Source organism: Pristis pectinata, chromosome 7 (assembly GCF_009764475.1).
Source record: "Pristis pectinata isolate sPriPec2 chromosome 7, sPriPec2.1.pri, whole genome shotgun sequence".
In the NCBI taxonomy this organism is placed as follows: domain Eukaryota; kingdom Metazoa; phylum Chordata; class Chondrichthyes; order Rhinopristiformes; family Pristidae; genus Pristis; species Pristis pectinata.
This window is the reverse complement of record NC_067411.1, coordinates 3,004,116-3,026,771: the sequence shown is the minus strand read 5'-3', so window position 1 is coordinate 3,026,771 and position 22,656 is coordinate 3,004,116. Positions and strand designations below refer to the sequence as shown.

The 22,656-nt window shown below is 47.0% G+C and overlaps 1 protein-coding gene across 1 annotated transcript in view; it reads right to left on the bottom strand.

Moving 5' to 3' along the window:
• Window positions 1-22,656, bottom strand: part of LOC127572828 (FYN-binding protein 1) — a 114,403-nt gene that overhangs the window by 29,662 nt on the left and 62,085 nt on the right. Inside the window, exons 4-10 of the mRNA XM_052020482.1 lie at window positions 19,286-19,377; window positions 17,930-17,967; window positions 17,027-17,073; window positions 14,044-14,167; window positions 7,693-7,852; window positions 4,159-4,321; window positions 384-415 (exon numbers count right to left, since the gene is read on the bottom strand). Coding sequence (XP_051876442.1) covers window positions 384-415; window positions 4,159-4,321; window positions 7,693-7,852; window positions 14,044-14,167; window positions 17,027-17,073; window positions 17,930-17,967; window positions 19,286-19,377 — 656 coding nt within the window. The remainder of the gene's footprint in view (window positions 1-383; window positions 416-4,158; window positions 4,322-7,692; window positions 7,853-14,043; window positions 14,168-17,026; window positions 17,074-17,929; window positions 17,968-19,285; window positions 19,378-22,656) is intronic.

Genomic DNA, 22,656 nt, shown 5'->3' with positions numbered 1-22,656 from the left:
GGAGTAACCCATGGAACACGGCTGGGCAGCTGAAGGTCAGATGGTACAAGTCCTCAGCATGGATCTCCGTATCTGGGAGGGACCACATGGGCTTCCCATGGGTGCTCCGGTTTCATCCCACATCCCACAGAAAATGCCGGCTGGTAGGTTAACCGGTCACTGCAAATTGTCCCTCGTGTAGGTGCGTGGAGGGAGAATCAGAGGAGTTGATGGGCATGTGAGAGAGAGAGTGGGGAAATGTGGAGGAGGATTGGTGGTGTCGCACTGAGAGTTGGCTCAGGTACGATGGGCTGAATGGCCTCCTTCTATGTCGTAAGGAAATACCAGAGGGTAAAATGCAGTAGAAGGAAATGGTCCTAAACAGCAGCTGATGTTATACTTACCACTTCCACTTGCACTGTTATTCCCGGTACCTCTGGAAAATGCAATGGAAAGAAGGTCCAAATTAGCAACAGTTTTAAACAGAAGAAATATGGCACTTCAGTGGACATGGGGCAGCTGGCTCACTGTTCGCCCAGATAAGGCAGCGTTTGTGGCTGTGACGCTCACACTGCCTGGAGTGGCCATTGGCCACAGTCAGTGCTGGGTGTGAGATGGATTTGGAAGTCCATCCAGTATCTTACACACACACATCGTACACACACACATTGTACACACACGCACACACGCACGGTGTACACTGTGGATGAACTCTTCTGTCGAGACATAATTTCTGCCAGAAGGTTATAAATTATTAGAGGCACAGATAGAGTAGACAGTCAGAGTCTTTTTCCCAAGGTAGAAATACTAAATAGCTTGGATACTAGAGGGCATGCATTTAAGGTGAGAGGGGGGAAGTTTAAAGGGGATGTGTGGGGCAGGTTTTTTACACGGAGCGTGGTGGGTGCCTGGAACGGGCTGCCAGGGGTGGTGATGGAGGCATTTAAGAGGCTCTTCAGTACAGGGAATGTAGGAATTATGTAGATTACGTAGGCAGAAAAGATTCGTTTATTTAGGCTTTTAATTATTAGTTTAATTAGTTCAGCACAACACTGTGGGTTGAAGAGCCTGTTTCTGTACTGTACTGTTCTATGGTCTATAGATAAGGTAGACAGTTCGAATCTTTTTCCCATGGTAGAAACATTGAATACGAGAGGACATAGCTTTAAGGTGAGAGGGGGGAAGTTTAAAGAGGATGTGCAGGGTAAGTTTTTTACACAGAGAGTGGTGGGTGCCTGGAACGGGCTGCCAGGGGTGGGGGTGGAGGCAGATATGATATTTAAGAGGCATTTAGACAGACACATGAATGTGCAGGGAACAGAGGGACGCGGATCATGTGCAGGCAGAAGGGATTTAGTTTAATTTGGCATCGTGTTCAGCACAGACATCATGTGTCGAAGGGCCTGTTCCTGTGCTGTACTGTTCTGTATTCTGTGTTCTATAACTAAGCCTAGAAATAAACTAAGCCCAAAATCTTGACCTCAGTCCCATTCCACCATTGTCTACTCCTATCAACGTACACAACAACGCACATCAGTGCACATTACGTCCACTCCCTCATCTGCTGGTCCAGTTTCCCCTTCATTGCATCCCTGCTATTTTCCTCACAGACAACTGGGATCAAAGTGGGGGTCTCTGGAGGAATACAGAGTGTGTAGGAGAGAAATTAAGAAAGAAATCAGGAGGGCAAAAAGTAGCCGTGAAACATCCCTGGCAAGTAAGATTAAGCAGAATACAGAGACATTCTGTAACAATATCAGAAGCAAGAAGGCAACCAGGGAAAGAGCTGGTCCCCTTAGGGATCAAATGGGTAACGTGTGGAGCCAGGAAGGACAGGGGAGGTACTAGTGAACCCTTCTCATCAGCATTCACATGGACAGACGTGGAAGGTAGCGAATTCAGGGAGGGGTGCGTGGACAATCTGGAGCAGGTCAGCATTAAGGAGGAGGAGGTGTTGGATGTCATGGTGGTGAATCTGTGGAATTCGTTGCCACAGACGGCTGTGGAGGCCAAGCCATTGAGTGTATTTAAGGCAGAGATTGATAGGTTCTTAATTGGTAAGGGGGTTAAGTGTTACGGGGAGGAGATGGGAGAATGGGGATGAAAACATCAGCCATGATTGAATGGCAGAACAGACTCGATGGGCTGAATGGTCTAATTCTGCTCCTATAGCTTATGGTCATGGGATACATAAGGGTGAAAAAATTTCCCCTCACACTTCATTTTTCCCTTCAATCAATCAATCTTTTTCTGCCCCTTGCTGAATTCTAAAATGCTCCTGATCTGTTATTGTTTTTACCCAGTGCTACCTCGATGCACTGTGTAATGAATTGACCTGTACGATCGGTGTGCAAGACAAGTTTTTCACTGTACCTCGGTACAAGTGACAATAATAAACCAATACCCCAGGTCTGCTGCTTATTTTTGAGCAATTTTACATGCCTCCTCCTTGGATCAGACATGATCCCTAATTTCCTTGACAAGCCTCCTGCATGACTTAGTTCTGTGGCAGGCAGGAATGAGTAATTGTTGTTCATGTTTACAGTCTTGAAATATTATCCAGTGCCTGTCTACTGTCAGTCATTCAATCAAAGTTGCTTTCCCTGGAGGACATTCTTGCACCAGATGGGTTTTTGCAACATCGCTTTGTTTGTTTTTAATTCCAGATTTATTTAATTACTCACTTCTAAACTGGCCAGCTGCCGTGGTGGGATTTGAACTCTGAATCAATGGTCCAGAAGTACTGCTGCCAGCCCACTACACCATCTCCCCTCATACTCCTCCTCCTCCTCCTCCTCCAATCCTCCAGTCCTATTGTAAGAAATAGGAGCAGGGATAGGCCATTCAGCCCCTCAATCCTGCTCCACTGTTCATCAAGGTCATGCCTAATCTTGTGCCTCAGTGCCAATTTCCTGGCCTATTTCCATATCCCTTGTTTCGCTTATGGGCCAGAAATCGACCATTCTCTGTTTTGAATGAATACAAAGACTGAACCTTCACAGTCTCCGGGGCAGAGAATTCGAAAGCTTCACCATCCTCTGAATGAAGAACTTTCTCCTCAGCTCAGTCCTAAGCAGCCTTATTCTGAAACAGAGCAGGCACAGTGGTGTAGTGGTTACAGAGCCAGCGGCCCGGGGTCAATTCCGGCCGCTGTAAGGAGTTTGTGTGTTCTCCCCATGTCTGCGTGGGTTTCCTCCGGGTGGTCTGGTTTCCTCCCACATTCCAAAGACGTATGGGTTAGGAAGTTGTGGGAATGCTGTGTTGGCGCCGGAAGCGTGGCGACACTTGCGGGCTGCCCCCAGAACACTCGACACAAAAGATGCATTTCACTGTGTGTTTCGATGTACATGTGACTAATAAAGATATCTTAAACTGGCTCTTCAACTGAATCCTCAGCCAGGGAGAACAACTTCTCTGCATCCAAGAATTTTGTGAGTTTCAATCAGATCCCCTCCTAGTCTTATAAACTTTGGAGAACCTACTCAATCTCTCCTCATTCAGTCAACTTGCCATTCCTGGAACCAATCTAATGAATCTTTTGGCACACAATCCAGTTTTTAATTTATACCTCTGTGAACCTCCTTAGGTTGTGTTTCCACATTAAGGGTGCTCTACAGAGGCATAGAGTTGGTGTTCTAACCTGAATTAGCAATGGATTATTGAGTCTGCCTTGGACGTTGACTTGGCTCATCTACCAACGTTGTTGGCTCTCCACAACCTTCCCAAGCTGATTGGGTTTGAGTAATGAACCCTGGCCATGCCAGTGATGGAATAAGAAGGAAGTAGCTAATAAAGTCACACAGCACAGAAACAGGCCCTTCAGCCCAACTGGTCCATGCCGACAAAGATTATGGCCTAATTATGTTCCTATATTTTATGGCCTATGTTCCTTCCCTGGGGCTCTGAGAAGCCCTCCTTACTGATCCTGATTTAACCCGGACAGGCCACAAAGGCCAAGAACTGAAACTGGAGGGGCTGTCTTAAAGCAGGCAGATTGGCGTCCTGCACCGTCATAAGGCCCAGTTGAGACAGGAAGAGTATCTGGAACAGAAGAGGCAATTCAAGCTAAGAATCTTTCCATTCCTTGTCGCTACAGAAGGATCCGGATGTTAAATGCAGACTTTAATGCGGCGTGAACACTGAAAGATGAGCTCCCTCCATGGAGGTTTCTATCCTTACATGCTGATGTCATTGGTTGGTGCAACGTCATCGTAGAGTTCCTGATCCTGGACTGGTTGCTTTATGGCCTGACTTATGGCCGCAGATTCTTTGGCCTTGCCAATTGTTTTCTTCCGTATCTCATCGTAGTTGATGTCCACACAGGTCACCTTAATGTAGCCATCTGCAAAGGGGAAGGGAGAAAGAGGAAAGATGAATGGGTGAGTTGTAGAGATGCAAAAGCCCCACACTTAGGGTGAGAGGGGAAACATTTAAAGGGGACACAAGGGGCAACTTCTTCACACAGAGGGAGGTGGGTGTATGGAATGAGCTGCCAGAGGATGTGACATTGGAAAGACTTTTGGACAGGTACATGGATAGGAAAGGCTTAGTGGGTTATGCGCTGAGTTCGAGAGGGTTGAGAGCTTTGTTCCTGGGAGTGAACATCACCAGTAGTCTGTCCTGGTCCAACCACATGGACGCCACAGCCAAGAAAGCTCACCAGCACCTCTACTTCCTCAGGAGGCTAAAGAAAATCAGCATGTCCCAGTTGCCCCTCACCATATTTTATAGATTTACCATAGAAAGTATCCTACCCGAATGTATCACGGCTTGGTACGGCAACTGCTCTGCTGGTGACTGCAAGGAACTGCAGAGAGTTGTGGGTACAGCTCAGCCCATCACGGAAACCAGCCTCCCCTCCGTGGACTCTGTCTACACTTCCTGCTGCCTCGGTAAAGCAGCCGACATAATCAAAGACCCCACCCACCCAGAACATTCTCCCTTCTCCCCCCTCCCATTGGGCAGAAGATACAAAAGCCTGAAAGCTCGTACCACCAGGCTCAAGGACAGCTTCTATCCCACTGTTATAAGACTATTGAACGATTCCCTGGTACAATAAGATGGACCCTTGACCTCGCAACCTACCTTGTTCTGGCCTCGTACCTTGCTGTCTGCCTGCACTGCTCTTTCTCTGAAGCTGTAGCATCTAATTCTGCATTCTGTTATTGTTTTCCCTTGTACTACCTCAATGCACTCTTGTAATGAAATAATCTATATGGACAACATGCAAAACAATGATTATCACTGTACCATGGTACATGTGACTATAATAAACCAATTTACCAATTTTACTTATCAATATGTGCCAAACATGGGCAAATGTGACCAGCTCAGGTAGGTCACGTGGTTGGCGCGGAGAAGTTGGGCCGAAGGGCCTGCTTCCAGGCTGTGTAACTCTGTGACTCTACTTTGCAATGCTGAGGTACCCAGAATATTTCCACAGCAACACTGTTGATGTGCACCAGCCAATTTACACACAGCAAGATCCCACAAACAGTAATATGATAACAGCCAGACAGTCTGGCTTTGGTGGTATTGTCTCAGGGGCAATGATTATCCAGGACACCAGGTAGAACCCTCCTGCTGGAAATTGCTCCTAGTGTGTAGACGAGTGGTAGAATCTGGAGAGAATTGATGGGAATGTGGGGAGAATGGGTCACAGGGAAAACTGGAGAGAGAAAGGGATTGCTCAGCGGGGTGAGATGCCTCCTCCTGGTAAAGATCTGGGATATGACATCGTTCGGCAGTGTGTTGTTCCCAGAAAGGTCTGCTTTAACCAGACTGCTGTGTCCCACCACACAGTGACTGTCTCACTGATTCACTTCAGGAAGTGAATGGTCTATCACAAGGAATGGGATCATATGTCTTGGATGGTGGCCATATTGAAGTAGGAGGAAGTTCCACCATTTCTTTAACCTCATGCCTATTCTGGACCTCATCTGCCTTTGCTCCAGATCCCGATGGAGCTCAGTACTGACATTTTTAATTCACCCTCCAGGTGGAGCCCTTGGGTGGAGGGTGACTTCCAGATTTCACAAGGATGGTCACAATCTTTTTCCCATGGTTGGGGAGCCTAAAACTAGAGGGCACAGGTTTAAGGTGAGAGGGGAAAGATTTAAAGGGGACCTGAGGGGCAACTTTTTCAGAAAAGAGGGCAGTGGGTATATGGAACGAGCTGCCAGAAGAAGTGGTAGAGACGGGTACAATTACAATGTTAAAAAGACACTCGGACAGGTACATGGATAGGAAAGGTTTAGAGGAATATGGGCCAAACGTAGGCAAATGGGACTAGCTCAGGAAGACATCTTGGTCGGCACGGATGAGTTGGGGTTAAGGGCCTCTTTCCACGTTCTGTAATTCTATGGATGACACTAAACTAGGTGATAACGTAGACGGTGATGAAGGCTATTAAGAATTACAGTAGGATCTTGATCAGCTGGGTAAGTGGGTCGAGGAATGGCAAATGGAGTTTAAGTCAGATAAGTACGAAGTATTGCAGTTTGGAAAGTCAAATCAAGGTAGGACTTTCACAATAAATGGTAGGGCCCTGGGGAATGTTGTAGAACAGAGAGACCTTGGAGTTCAGGTACATGGTTCCCTGAAATTGAAGTCATAAGTAGACAGGGTGGTGAAGAAGGCTTTTGGCTCACTGGCCTTCATCGGTTGGGGCACTGATGTAGAAGTTGGGATGTTATATTGCAGTTGTACAAGACAGTGGCGAGGCCACACTTGGAGTATTATGTCCAGTTTTGGTCACCCTGCTATAGGGAAGGTGTTATTAAATTGGAAGGAGTGCAGAAAAGGACTTCCTTTTTTTGGCACTATTTATTTTTATAATTTATAGTAATTTTCTATCTTTGCACTGTACTGCTGCAAAACAACACATTTCACCATATAAATCTGATTCTATTCTGAACCGATCTAGTTATTAGTATTGGTTGTGGGAGTTTGCTGTTTTTTCACTGCAAACATTAACCACTCTTCATCAACGGTATTTTACTGGCTGTGAAACTTTTATAGAGTCCCTGTGACTGCTGTACAAATGTAACATCTTCCCCACAGTTTTGTTGAAGCAGGTAGTGTGTGAGAGTGTGTATCAGCTGGGGACACTGGTGATCCACTGGAAGGTTGATTTACAACATTGCCAGGGACAGGCCCTCTCTCCCCACAACTGAAACTCTTGCTTCCACACCTGGTTTTGTTTAAAGTTGCATTCTCAGAATTTTTTGCAATTATTTCAGAAATTCTGTGTGGCTGGTTCTTTCCAAACTCTCTGCCGCTTGGCTAACCTCCCAGGTGCTACCTTTGGAGACATTCAGCTCATCCATTTACTGCCCAGATTGTAATACTTTGCACTGCCCTGTTTGGTCATCATCCTTGCGTGGTCATCCCGTCCAACAATAGCTCCATTACCCCTGTAACTTCCTCCAGCCCTCAGACCCTCCAAGAGATCTATGCTCCTCCAATTCTGGCTTCAAGGACCATCCTCAATTTTCAGTGCTCCACCAGCTGCCAAGACCTAATCTCTGGAATTCCATTTCTCTTTACCCTTTTCCTAATAAGTTGGCTTCCCAACCCTTGGTCCACATTGCTTGATATCTCCCTGGGGTTTGGTTCAGTGGTTTTACGGGCTCTCGCACCTGTGACGTGCCGGGGAGTTGTCAGAGTAAAGATGCTGGTCATGTAGCATGGCTTTAACAGCGCTATACTTACATGAACCGTCCAGCCCCCTCGCCAGCCACTTGCCCTCAGGATTGTCTGTGATGCGAATGACCTCAAGGAAGTCTCCCTGCTTGCAGCTCAGCTCGTTTTTTCCGCCCTTGTAGTCCATCGTCACCTTCACGGTCTGGATCACCTCGATCGGTCCCGAGAACTAGACGGAAGGCAGAAGATTGGTTTGTAACCCTGGCGCGTGTTGAGCAAGGTTGGGATGGGGTGGTCAAGGAACGGTTTGGCTTCCGATTTTTTAAACAACCCATTTTAGATCCACGCTGCTCCAAAGTCAGAGAGGTGGGAACTAACCTCTCATCCCTCTCAAACAATGACTGAGTGCTGCAGAAGCCAAAGTCAAGGTCGAGTTTATTGTCACCTGCACGTCCATGTGTGCACAGGTGCAATGAAAAACTTACCTGCAGCAGCATCACAGGCACAGAGCATCAGATCAGCAGCATTCACAAGAAGAACATAAATTAAACATAAATTATATTGGTATTGGTTTATTATTGTCACTTGTACTGAGGTACAGTGAAAAACCTGTCTTGCAAACCGATCGTACAGGTCAATTCATTACACAGTGCAGTTACATTGAGTTAGTACAGAGTGCATTGAGGTAGTACAGGTAAAAACAATAACAGTACAGAGTAAAGTGTCACAGCTACAGAGAAAGTGCAGTGCAATAAGGTGCAAGGTCACAACAAGGTAGATCGTGAGGTCGTGAGGTCACAACTTTTACAAGAAAGAACACAATTGAAATAGAAAAAAAAGCCCATTTTAGTGCCAAATGATCAAAGTGGTCATAGTTTTGATAAACTGCAGTGATTAGGGATGTGCCGGTTGGTTCAAGAACTGAATGGTTGAAGGGAAGTAGCTGTTCCTGAACCTGGTGGTGTGGGACTTCAGACTTCTGTACCTCCTGCCCAATGGTAGCTGCGAGAAGACGGTATGGCCCGACTGGTGGGGATCTTTGATTATGGACGTTGCCTTCTTGAGGCAGCGTCTCCTGTAGATACTCCCGATGGTGGGGAGGGATGTGCCCGTGATGTATTGGGCTGAGTCCCCTACTCTCTGCAGCTTCTTACGTTCCTGCGCATTTGAATTGCCGTCCCAGACCGTGATGCAACCAGTCAGGATACTTTCAACAGAACATCTGTAGAAGTTTGTTAGCGTTAAGCCCACTGTTTGATGGACTTTTGCTCACCAATTATTATTGAATATCTCCCCATTGGAAAAGAGAAGGTCAGGAAACGACGTCTTTGGAATTCTAAATATTGACCAGACCCAGCAGTTAGACCTTGGCAGACCCAGAGGTACTGAACAAAACCCTGAGGACAAGGTCCCCTAGTTCCTTCTCTGTTTCAAGGTCTGCAGGGAAAACTTGACCTTTCAGTCCTTGGGTGTTGAGTTAAAAGATGATGTAGCTGCAGTGCAAACTGTGCGGGAGGTCCAGCAATGAAGGAGAGTCCCAGGGGCACAGAGGTGGGCACAGGTAGTGCCAACACACTCTGAAACAAAGTCGATGGATTTATTTCGGAATGCCTTGGGAAAGAGCGGTGAGTGATTTGCTTTGTCATGTGTGGGGAGTGTGGTAATCTGGGGGAGCTGAGTGAGTGCTTGCTGCAGCTCTCCCCACTCGGGCCCTTCCCTCAAATGTCTGGGTCTATCTTATTTATCATAACAACAGACAGAGGCCATTCTACCCATCGGGTCTTGCCAGTTCCCAAGGGGAACAAGCCCGTCAGTCACATCCCCCTTCACCTTACTCCCTCATACAACTCATTCAATCTCATAACTGTCAATTCCCTTTGATTATTTTGCCATTAACCTACACTGGGGGCAATTTACCGTGGCCATTTAACCAATCTGCATGTGTTTGGGATGTGGGAAGAAACCAGACACCCAGGGAGTGGGGGAATCCCACACGGTCACAGGGAGAACGTGAAAACTCCACACAGATAGCACCGGAGGTCGGGAGCGAACTCGGGTCTCTGGAGCTGTGAGGCAGCGGCAACATGAATCTTTGGAGATTCATGAACAGAGACACCAGAGACTGCGGATGCTGGAATATGGAGCAACACGCAAGATGCTGGAGGAACTCTGTGGGTCAGGGAGCATCTGTGGAGGGAAATGAACAGTCACCGTTTTGGGTTGAGACCCTTCATCAGGGCTGGAAGATAGACGGGAGACAGTCAGTGTAAAGGGGTGAGGGGAAGGGGAGGGGCAAGGACTGGCTGGTGGATCCAGGTGAGGAGGGCTGATAGGCAGATGGAGGAGGGGGGAGTGGAGATGGTGACTGGGAGGTGAGAGGTGGAGGCATCTGATGGGGAAGGAAGGTGGAGCCTGGAACCAAGTAAGGGAGGTGGGGAGGGCGGATGGGACAGTGGGGGGGGAGGGGACGCAGTGGGAGGGGTGTGTGGGTGAAGGGCAGATGGCGTGTGGAAAGAGGGTGATGGGTGATGGGCTGGATGCAGGAGGAACTGGGTAGATCAGGAGGGGAGAGAACAGGGACCGCATGTTACCGGGAGTTGGAGAATTCACTGTCCATGCCGTCGGGGTGTAGACTGCCCGGGGGGAATGTCGGGGCCTGTTCCTCATATTTGTGTTTAGCCTCACCCTGGCAGTGGAGGAGGCCGACGGACAGACAGGTCGGTGTGGGGATGGGGAGGGGAGTTAAAATGGCTGACAACCAGGGGCTCCAGAAGGCCACAGACAGAGCGAAGGTGCACGGAGAAAGGTTGCCCAGTCTGCGTCTGGTCTCACCAATGTAGAGGAGGCCACATCGGGAGCACCGGATGCGATAAATAATGGTGGAGGATTTGCATCTGAAAGACTGCCTCACCTGTGTAGGGCCCTGGATAGTGGTGAGGGAGGAGGCGTAGGAAAAGTTGTTACACTTCCAAAGGTCACAGGGGAAAGAGTCTGGGGAGGGGGAGGACTGAGTGGGGAGGGATGAGCGGACCAGAGATCCACGGAGAGAGCGATCCCTGCTGAAAACTGAAAGGGTTGGGGAGGGTAAACTGGGCCTGGGATCACGTTGTAGCTGAGGGAAGTTGCAAAGAATGATGAACTGGCTGTGTAGTCTGGTACGGCAGTAGGTGAGCAGGGGAACTATATCGCTGTATTCATGAATAGAGTTTGGTTAATCTGATCAGTCAACAATATTATTGTTGAATGCAGTTCACTGACTGGTAGAAGATAGACTGAGGTTGTGTCATGTTGAGTAATTCCTATGTTTTTTTAAAAAATTTTAAAAAATTTTATTTACAGCGTGGTAACAGGCCCTTTCGGCCCAATGAGTCCGCGCCACCCATTTTAAACCCAAATTACCCTACCCGTACGTCTTTGCAATGTGGGAGGAAACCGGAGCACCTGGAGGAAACCCACGCAGACACGGGGAGAACGTACAAACTCCTTACAGACAGTGGCCGGAATCGAACCCCGATCGCTGGCACTGTAAAAGTGTCGCGCTAACTGCTACGCTACCGTGCTGCCCCAGTTTTTAACGCCATAGGGAATGATTCTGTGCAGTCAGGCAAGGTTGGTCCGTTCAGGATCTCAGGCTGGGGCATGTTGGCACCTGTCTCCCTAAAACCAACTCACTGTGAGCACAGTTCCTCACCACAGTCTGTCCTTACAGTACAAAGTCATTTGACCATTTAGAATTTGACCATACAATGTTGATGTACAGAATGGAGTTGGTCAAAAACTGTGCCAATCAAATGAGTTCTCATTGTGGGTTTTGTTGCATCAGATATGAAAATACAGAAGTGTACAGCTCCTTTCTCTTTTTGTCAGTACATTGGCTCTAATCTTTCAATCAAACCAATGCAAACTACAACCCCTATAGAGGACAACCTGAGGTCATTTAATGTTCTTTATCCTTCGCAGTGTATGCTGGTGACAACGTGTTGGTGAATTAATGAATCACAGTCTTTGAAGCCTGGCTCTTCGACAGAAGGCTGATGGGACCCAATGATATGTTGGCTGGGGAGTCTGCTCTAATACGAAGTTCAGGTTTGGGTTATATTGGGTGTGTGTTCTAATGAAACATACAGGTTTGCGTTGGGTCAGGTGTATGTTAGGTAGCAGTGTAGGTTAGGAGGAAGATGCAGGGAGGCTTCAGTGGCATGTAGACAGGGTAAGTGAATGGACAAGGTTATGGCAGATGGGATATAATGTGGGAAAATGTGGGGTCATCCACGGATGAAGAAATAGAAAGGCAGATTATTAGTTAAATGGTTGGGAACTAAATGGTGGTGTTCAGTGAGACCATGAACCATTGAAAGTTCAACAAACAATATTTTGGCCTTCATGACAAGTTATGAGGAATGAAATTGTGCTGTAATGATAGAGCCCCTGGTGAGGCTGTGTATTGAATATTTACAGGTTTGGAGTATATCAGAGACACAGATTAACAGATTAGACACATGGATAGATTGGGATATGTGGTTAGTGCAGAAGTAAAAGATAGCCATGTTCTTAGTGAATAGTAGAGCAGGAACAAGCAGCCAAATGACCTGCCTCAGCTTCTGTGTTCTTATACTCTTATGTTCTGGGTGTGGAGGCTTTGGAGAGGGTGCAGAAGAGGTTCACCAGGATGCTGCCTGGATTAGAGGGCATGAGCTATGAGGAGAGGTTGGCAAAACTTGGGTTGTTTTCTCTGGAGCGGTGGAGGCTGAGGGGAGACCTGACAGAAGTTTATAAGATCTTGAGAGACCTAGATAGAGTAGACAGCCAATATCTTTTTCCCAGGGTCAAATTGTCTAATACCAGAGGGCATGCATTTAAGGTGAGAGGGGGAAGTTCAAAGGAGATGTGTGGGGCAAGTTTTTTTACACAGAGAGTGGTGGGTGCCTGGAATGTGCTGCCAGGGGTGGTGGTGGAGGCAGATATGATAGAGGCATTTAAGAGGCTCTTAGATAGGCATGTGGATGTGCCTACACAATGGACATCAGTGGATTAGTTTAGTTAGGCATTTAGTTACTAGTTTAATTAGTTCGGCACAACATGGTGGGCTGAAGGGCCTGTTCCTGTGCTGTACTGGTCGATGTTCTATGTTCTCAAACTTCCTTGGTTCCAAAGGAAACTACCCCAGCCTACCCAGTCTTTCCTTATAGCAACAGTTTTCCAGTGCTGGCAACATCCTTGATAAACCCCTCCGTATCCTCTCTAGTTCAATCACATCTTTCCAAGTCACATGAATGTGAAATAACTGGGAACGGATCCAGTGGGAAGACGAGGAGAATGTTTCTTTTACTCAGTGAGTTGTTATGATCTGGGATGCATTCCTTGAGAAGGTGATGGAAACAGATTTTGAAGAGAATTGCTTACATTGTCATAGAGTCAAGATATAAGATAAGATATTTATTTATTAGTCACATATACATCAAAATACACAGTGAAATGTGTCTTTTTGCGTTACTGAGAATGTGGGCAGCCTGCATGTGTTGCCACTATTCCGGCACCAACATAGCATGCCCACCACTTCCTAACCTGTACGTCCTTAGAATGTGGGAGGAAACCGGAGCACCCGGAGGAAACCCACGCAGACACAGGGAGAACATACAAACTCTTTACAGACAGCGGCTGGAATTGAACTTGGATCACAGGCGCTGTAATAGTTTTACGCTAACCGCTACACTGCTGTGCCGTCATAGAGTCATACAGCACAGAAACAGGCCCTTCAGCCCAACTCGTCCATGCCAACTGTGTAGCCCAGTGAGCTAGTCCCATCTGCCCGCGTTTGGCCCATAGCCCTCTAAACTTCTCCTATCCATGGACTTATCTAGATGACTTTTAAATGTTGCTAATGTGCCCGTCTCAACCACTATTTCTGGCAGCTCGTTCCAAATACGCACCACCCTCTGTTCCAGCTGCCCCTGATGTCCCTTCTAAATCTCTCGCCTCTGATCTTAAACCTATTCCTTCTTGTTTTTTAGCACCCCCTCTCTGGGAAAAAGACTGTGTGCTTCCACCCTGTCGATGCCCCTCATGATCTCGTACACCTTCATCAGGTCACCCCTTAATCTCCTACGTTCCAGGGAATATAGTCTACGCAACCTCTCCTTGTAACTCAGGCCCCCAAGTCAGAAAGGAGAAGAACTGTACAGCCGTGGGGAAGATCAATGGGGACAGGATGAATGCGAGAGCTTTGTCAGAGAACTGGCACACGTACGGTGAGCCAAGTGGCCTTTTGTGTTATACACTTCAGTTTTTCTGTGTTCGTTAGGCAGCTGGAGAGATCGCATCATCTCAGAGGCAGCCCATTTTCTGAGAACCAATATTCGTTTAATATTCATTGCTTTGTACTGGCCTGAAGGGACTACAGATTGCAGCAACATCCATTACCTTGAACTTCTTCCTCATCTCCTGCTCCCTCTTTTTCTCCTTCTGTTCCTTCTTCTCCTGTTCCTGTCTTCTCTTTTCCTCCTTCTCTCGTTTCCTCTCTTGCTCTTTCAGCTCCTTTCGAGACCTTTCAGAGAGAGGATATCAGCATATAATAAATCTTCTTAGCAACAGCACCTTCCAAACCCACCACCTCTACTAAAGTCAAAGTCAAAGTCGAGTTTATTGTCAGATGCACAAGTCCGTGTGTGCACGGGTGCAGTGAAAGACTTACTGCAGCAGCATCACAGGCACACAGCATCAGATCAGCAGCGTTCACAAGAAAAACAAAAACTAAAGATAAATTACACACAATTTTTACAAAAAGGAACTCACTTAGAACAAAAAATAAACAATATCTATTTTAGTGCAAAGTGATCAAAGTGATCAGTGTTGCTAAACTGCAGTGATTAGGGTTGTGCCGGTTGGTTCAAGAACCGAATGGTTGAAGGGAAGTAGCTGTTCCTGAACCTGGTGGTGTGGGACTTCAGGCTTCTGTACCTCCTGCCCGATGGGAGCTGCGAGAAGATGGCACGGCCCGGATGGTGGGGATCTTTGACGATGGATGTTGCCTTCTTGAGGCAGCGCCTCCTGTAGATACTCCCGACGGTGGGGAGGGCAGCAAAATCCTGGGGAACACCATCCCCTGGGAGTTGCCCTCTAAGCCACACACCGTCCTGACTTGGAAATACATCGCCGTTCCTTCACCGTCGCTGGGTCAAAATCCTGGAACTCCCTCCCTGACACCACAGTGGGTGTACCCACACCTCAGGGACTGCAGCGGTTCAAGGAGGCAGCTCACCACCACCTTCTCAAGGGCAACTAGGGAGGGCAATTAAATGCTGGCTCAGCCTGCGAAGCCCACATCCCCTGAATGAACATATAAAAAAGTATTCATGGATTGAATAAAGGGGAGGAACGGGAGCACAGGGTGGGGAAGGAAGGGTGCCGGAGCAGGTACTTAAATAAAAACAAAATGGATAGCTAAACCAACGTCACTTACATGTCACCTTTAATGCAGCAAAATTTCCCAAATGCTTCTTAGGAGCTTTGAAAGACTGAATATAACATTGAAGGTTTTAGAGAGGGTGCAGAAGAGGTTCTCCAGGATGCTGCCTGGATTAGAGGGCATGAGCTATAGGGAGAGGTTAGACAAACTTGGGTTGTTTTCTCTGGAGCGTCAGAGAGTGAGGGGAGACCTGATAGAAGTTTATCAAATTATGAGAGGCACAGATAGAGTAGACAGTCAGTCTTTTTCCAGGGTGGGAATGTCAAATACTAGAGGACATGCATTTAAGGTAAGGGGGGGAAAGTTTAAAGGAGATGTGTGGGGCAAGTTTTTTACACAGATGGTGGTGGGTGCCTGGAATGTGCTGCCTGGGGTGGGGGTGGAGACAGATACGATCAAGGAATTTAAGAGGCTATTAGATAGACAAATGAACAGGCAGGGAATGGAGGGATGTAGATCATGTGCAGGAAGATGGGATTAGTTTAATCTGGCATCGTGTTCGGCACTGTGACATGGTGGGCCGAAGGGCCTGTTCCTGTGCTGTACTGTCCTGTGTTCTAGGTTCTAATGCTGAGACATTGAGACAGGTGACCAAAGGCCTGGTTAGGTAGGGAGGATGGAGATGGGTGGTAGTTTGCCAGGATGAATGTATTTTTGAGAAGAAAGGTGATATTGGAAGATTTGAAAGAGAGGTTAGTTTCTGAACAGAGAGATCTCCTAGCAACACCAAATAACATGGGGACCAGGAGGGAAGATGGAAGGTCAACTTTTCAGTGAGAACAGGTTGGGGAAGCAGGAGGAGATTCTCAAGGATGAGCTGAGCTCAAAGAAGACCTTGCAGGAGAACAAATATAAATAGGAGTTCAGAGCCAGGGCAGGAAGGAACTTGGCAGTTTCAGTCAACTCAGTCAACGTGACAATAATAAACCAGTTACCAGTTATCATTCTGGAACCATAGTTCACTGGTAAATCGGTTTATTATTGTCACACGTACCGAGGTAAAGTGAAAACTTTGTTTTGCATGCCAACCATACAGATCATTTCATCACATCAGTGCATTGAGGTAGTACAAGGGAAAACAATAACAGAATGCAGAATAAAGTGTTACAGTTACAAAGAAAGTGCAGTGCAGGCAGACAATAAGGTGCAAGGCCGTGACGAGGTAGATTGCGAGGTCAAGAGTCCATCTTATCGTATTGGGGGGCACATTCAATAGTCTTATAACAGTGGGGTAGAAGCTGTCCTTGAGCCTGGTGGTAGGGGCTTTCAGGCTTTTGTATCTTCTGCCTGATGGGAGAGGGGAGAAGACAGAATGACCCGGGTGGTTGGGGTCTTTGATTATGTTGGCTGGTTTACCGAGGCAGCGAGAAGTGTAGACAGAGTCCATAGAGGCGAGGCTGGTTTCCGTGGTGTGCTGAGCTGTGTCCACAACTCTCTGCAGTTTCTTGCAGTCTCGGGCAGAGCAGTTGCCGTACCAAGCCGTCACACTATTTTGGGGGATTCCCTGCAACACTTTTCCATGAGGGCAGGTAGATAATATTTGTTCTTGTACCTTGCACACCTTTCCAATCTTCCCTGGCCTCCTTCTTCCCCTTCTATCACTCCCTTTCTTTCCTATTGTTCTGTATTTTGGCAGTGGTGCATATATTACTACCTGAATGTTTACCAGGGATGTGTTCACTGATCTACCAACTGACAGGAATAAACTCAGATCACATGATTAACGAAATTTGAATGCAACTTGTTGGCATCAGACGTTGATCTTTTACAGCTGCCAAATTGTTAAATCCCCAACTGGTTCATCTTCTTTCCCAAGGTGAGGAACATGTCCCAGCTCTCTAGCCTAGACCTGAGCATGACTCCGCTACCACACGGCACAGAACGCAGCCTTGCCAAAACCCCCAGAACACAGGATTCATTTTAGGCATTCAGTTGTACCTGTAGCTGTCCAAATCTTCGTACATTTCACCATCCGAGTCACCTTTCTGAAATCAAACAAGTGTCATGATCAGTCACAATCTTCTTAATGTTGAAGTAGGCGCAAGGAGTGCGCCTCCTGCCCCCAATTCATGTGTTCACACATATATATCACTTCACTGTCATCTTAAATTACCATATTGTTATTAACCTCTGCCCACCAAACACAGTCTTCCCCCCCACCCCCTGGCTCCTGCACACAAACACACACACCTGTTCACACATGCAGAGATGTCAATTGTGCATACCCTCAAATACATTCCCCAGTTACAACCTCAAACACACATGTTTGGTGCTGTGATGGAGCTGGGGATGTGTGTGGTCCTGTGATGGAGCTGGGGATGTGTGTGGTCCTGTGATGGAGCTGGGGATGTGTGTGGTCCTATGATGGAGCTGGGGATTAGTGTGGTCCTGTGATGGAGCTGGGGATTTTCTTATGATCTGTTTAGTGACTGGATGTGTTCAGTGGCTGTACAAATGTTCTCTGCTACATCTGAAATGTGTCATCCACGAAGCACCATCCAATAAACTAACTGCTTGTTGATATTGATCAGGAAAATCAAAGAAAATTGTGCTGTAGAAGCTGATGTGGAGAAGAAGGAAGCATCCCATAGTACCACAAGCCTTGGCATTAAAGAGGTGGAGGGCCCATATGGGATCCTTTTACAAAAATGCAGCCAGCATTTCTGCATACGTTAGATGTTTGATTGCTGATCATGTCAAAATATTGATGAGTCTGTTTCCAAAAGCACAACATGGAATTCTGTGTTAGTCCTTCAGGATTGGCAGTTGGGTTACATGAACCACAGGAGTGGTGACTGGTTCTTGACTGGAAAGGCTGGTGGGATAACGCTTGAACCTTACCTCCTCTCCACAGTTGGAAGCCATCTGCCTCCTGCGATCTGCAATGTAGAAGGAACAGGGTAAACCACGAGGAAATAGAAGTGACTCCTCAGGCTGGCTGGGAATTTCTGTCAAAGAGTCCAAGAGTTGTTGAGTGGTACAGCACAGAAACAGACCCTTCGGCCCACCTTGTCCATGCTGACCTTTTTGTCCATCTACACCAATCCCATTTACCTGCATTAGGGGCATATTCTTCTATGCCTTGTCTATTTAAGTGTCTGTCTAAATGTCTCTTAAGCACTGTGATTGTAGCTGATTCCACTGCCTCCTCTGGCAGCGTGATCCAGGTATCAACCACTCTCTGTGTAAGAAAAAAATGTACCCCTCAAATCTCCCTTCAAACTCCTTCCTCTCACCTTAAGCCTATGTCCTCTTGTTTGATACCCCTACCAAGGGTAAAAGATTCTGACTACCCTATCTATGCCTCTTATAACTTTACACACCTCTATCAGGTCACCCATCAGCCTCCTTCGCTCCAGGGAAAACAAGCCCAAACTGTCCAACCTCTCCCCATAGACTTTTAAGAGGCTGTTAGATAGGCATATGAATGTGCAGAGAATGGAGGAATGTGGACATTGTGTAGGCAGAAGGGACTAGTTCAGTTAGGCATTTAATTACTAGTTTAATTAGTTAGGCACAACATGGTGGGCTGAAGGGCCTGTCCCTGTGCTGTACTGTTCGATATTCTATGTCTATATTCTATGTTCCATGTTCTATGTTCTATAACTAAAGTCCTCCAATCCAGGCAACACCCTGGTGAATCACCTCTGCACCCTCTCCAGTGCAGTCACATCCTTCCTATAGTGTGGTGACCAGAACAGGCAGCTCTAGCCTGCCTGCTTGCTCATAGAGTCATGGAGTCATTGTGCATGGAAACAGGCCTTTCAGTCCTTCCAGGACTCACTGACCCTCAACCACCCATTTACACTAATCCCATTTTATTCTCCGCACATTCCCATCAATTCCCTCCAGATTCCACCACTCACCTGTACGCTGGGGATAATTTACAGCGACCAATTAACCCACCAACTTGTACGTCGTTGGGATGTGGGAGGAAACCGGAGCACCCGGGAGAAACCCACACGATGACAGGGAGAACATGCAAACTCCACACAGACAGTGCCAAAGGTCAGGATCGAATCCGGGTCTCTGGAGTTGTGAAGCAGCATATCTACTAGATGTACTGCTGAAAAATTACCCCCAAATCTGTGACAATTTAAATTGTGATAGAGTGTATTTGCTCAATTTACATCCAAGGTTTTATATACACACCTTCTCTTTCAGAATTGGGAATCCTTGGTGAGATGAGTCCCTTACCTTCTGGTTTCACTGGTGGAAGGGGTGGGGGTACTTGATCCACACATTGCACGTCGTCATAATTCTCCTCCTCTTCCTCTTCTGTCGTCGGGCTGTCAGGAAGGAGGAACATTAGGCAAGGGATGGATGGATGGAGCATGATTCCCTCCCTGACCCCAGTCTCAAATTTGTGCACAAGAGGCAGTTATAAACAAAGGGACTGTTTGCATTTCTGTAGCACCTCGGGAATTTCCAAAGCACTTTGCAATTAAACTCTTTCAAAATGCAATCCCTCTTACAATATAGGAAGGGAATCAGTCAAAGTTTCATAAACCACATTCAGATAGTTTATGGACGACATTAATGGGCTACAGGTGGTGACTGTTGGAACTAAATGTAGGAAGAGTTCCCAAAGGGAACTAGAGTAGGGGAAATATTCATTTGAACGCATTGAACTGTATAACAATGGCATTTACTGTACATATATATCAGCTTCTCTCTTCTCTCCAGTTCAGTGACCAGAAATAACTCCATCTACAGGTTTGCAGATGATACCACCGTAGTGGGCCGAATCTCAAATAATGATGAGCCAGAGTACGGGAAGGAGATAGAGAGCTTAGTGACATGGTGTCATGGCAACAACCTTTCCCTCAATGTCAGCAAAACAAAAGAGCTGGTCATTGACTTCAGTAAGTGGGGGGGGGGGGGGGGGGGGGGGGGGAGCACAGGCTCCTGTCTACATCAACTGTGCTGAGGTCGAGAGGGTTAGGAGCTTCAAGTTCCCAGGAGTGAACATCACCAATAGCCTGTCCTGATTCAACTATGTAGACACCATGGTCAAGAAAGCTCACCAGCGCCTCTACTTCCTCAGTTGGCTAAAGAAATTCGGCGTGTCCCCTTTGATGCTCACCAATTTTTATCAATGCACCATAGAAAATGTCCTATCTGGATGCATCATGGCTTTGGATGGTAACTGCTCTGCCCAAGACTTCAAGAAACTGCAGAGAGTTATGGACACAGCTCAGCACATCACAGAAACCAGCCTCCCCTCCATAGACTCTGTCTACATTTCTCGCTGCCTCGGTAAAGCAGCCAACATAATCAAAGACCCCACCCACCCCAGACATTCTCTCTTCTCCCCCCTCCCATCAGGTAGGAGATACAAAAGCCTGAAAGCACGTACCACCAGGCTCAAGGACAACTTCTATCCCACTGTTATAAGACTATTGAATTTTTCCCTGGTACAATAAGATGGATTCTTGACCTCACAACCTACCTCGTTGTGACCTTGCACCTTATTGTCTGCCTGCACTGCACTTTCTCTGTAACTGTGACACTTTATTCTGCATTCTGTTATTGTTTTCCCTTGTACTACCTCAATGCACTGACATGATAATAAATCTGATTCTGATTTTGATTGAAGGGGAGGGTCATGGATGGACACTAATGGATTGGAGACTCATTGGTTAATGAACGAGTAACACTCTCCAAGCCATCATTTGACAGGCTCATTGAACGGCCGTTAAAACATGCACGACTCTCTCCTGTTCACATGGTCCAGACACCCGGGATCGCCCTTTGCTTTGTTCCCGCCGCTTGACAAAATGTATCACAATCATCATTTCCGCTGAATTGTTTTGAATCTCAGGTAGGTTTGCAAAAGACAACAGGGCACTCTACAGAGCGTCCAGCTGCTGAGTGTGTGCGGTTTACCATGAAAACCTCAGGTGACCTTTCACATCCTGTCCTTCAAGTGGTCTGACATAACTTTGTGCTCCTGGTCCAACCAGCTGCTTTCTTTACCTGGTTTATGTTGTTGTCACGCACCTCGGGAAGCCCAGAGCTGCTGACATATGACATGGAACTTCTGTGTATACAAACAGCCACTCGTCCATCCCAGCCCCGATTCACCTGAACAAGGTCCTACATGGAAAGTGGGTTCGCAAAACTGATGGAATTAAAGGGTCTCTGGCATCACGGAGAGGAAACTGTACTTACCAAGATTCTTGTAAATATTCTTTGCACTCTTTCCAGCCTGTGTCATGGTCATGGCTGATCTTTTACCTCAGGCAACATCCTCCTCCGTCCCCCTGGTTTTCCCTTATCCCTCTGGCCCCATTACCCCTTCTCTTTCCCCTACCCTGCACCCTCCTCCCTCCCTTTATTCCATGGTCCGCTGTTCCCTCCTATCAGAATCCATCTTCTTCAGCCTTTGCCTCTCCCACCTATCACCACCCAGCTTCTTACATCATTCCCAATTTCCCCCCTCCTCCCCTACCTACCTACCTTCCCCCTCTCACCTGGACTCACCTGTCACCTGCCAGCTCGTGCTCCTCCCCCTCTCCCCACCCTTTCATTCTGGCTTCTGCCCTCTTCCTTTCCAGTCCCGATGAAGGGTCTCGGCCTAAAACGTCGACTGTTCATTTCCCTCCACAGATGCTGCCTGACCCGCTGGGTCCCTCCACATTTGTGTGGGTTGCTGCAGATTTCCAGCATCAGCTGTCTCTCTTGTGTCTCCATTTTTCTGCCTTATCCTTTTCATATCCAGAAATCTATCGACTTCTGTTTTGAGTGAAAATGACTGAGCGACCATGGCCCCCTGGGATAGAGAATCGCAAAGATTCACCACCGTCTGAATGAAGAAATGTCCTCTCATTTCAGTCCGAGATGGTGTAATCCCTGTCCTGAAACCGCGAACCTCAGTTTAATCTGTGCAAGAGTGAGGTGTTGCACTTTGGGAGATTGGAATCAGAATCAGATGTATTATCACTGACATACGACGTTAAATTTGTTGTTTTGTGGCAGCAAAGGTATAAAATTACTATAAATTACAAAAATAAATAAATAATGAAATGAAAAAAGGAATAACGAGGTAGTGTTCATGGGTTCATGGACTAGGAAATCAAATATTCCTGCTTGGAACTACTACAGCTGAAATCTGCAGACTCAAAGAGATCAAGTGTAAAGGGACAGTACACAGTTAATGGCAGGACCCTTAACAATGTTGATGTACAGAGGGATCTTGGGGTCCAAGTCCATAGCTCCCTAAAAGTGGCCACACAGGTTGACAGGGTGGTAAAGAAGGTGTACGGCATGCTTGCCTTTATTAGTCGAGGCATTGAGATCAAGAGTCAGGAAGTTATGTTGCAACTTTATAAAACTCTGGTTCGGCCACATCTGGAGTATTGCATTCAGTTCTGGTTGCCCCATTACAGGAAGGGTGTGGAGGCTTTGGAGAGGGTGCAGAAGAGGTTCACCAGGATGCTGCCTGGATTAGAGGGCGTATGCTATAAGGAGAGGTTGGACAAACTGGGGTTGTTTTCTCTGGAGCAGCGGAGGCTGAGGGGAGACCTGATAGAGGTTTATAAGATTATGAGAGGCACAGATGGAGT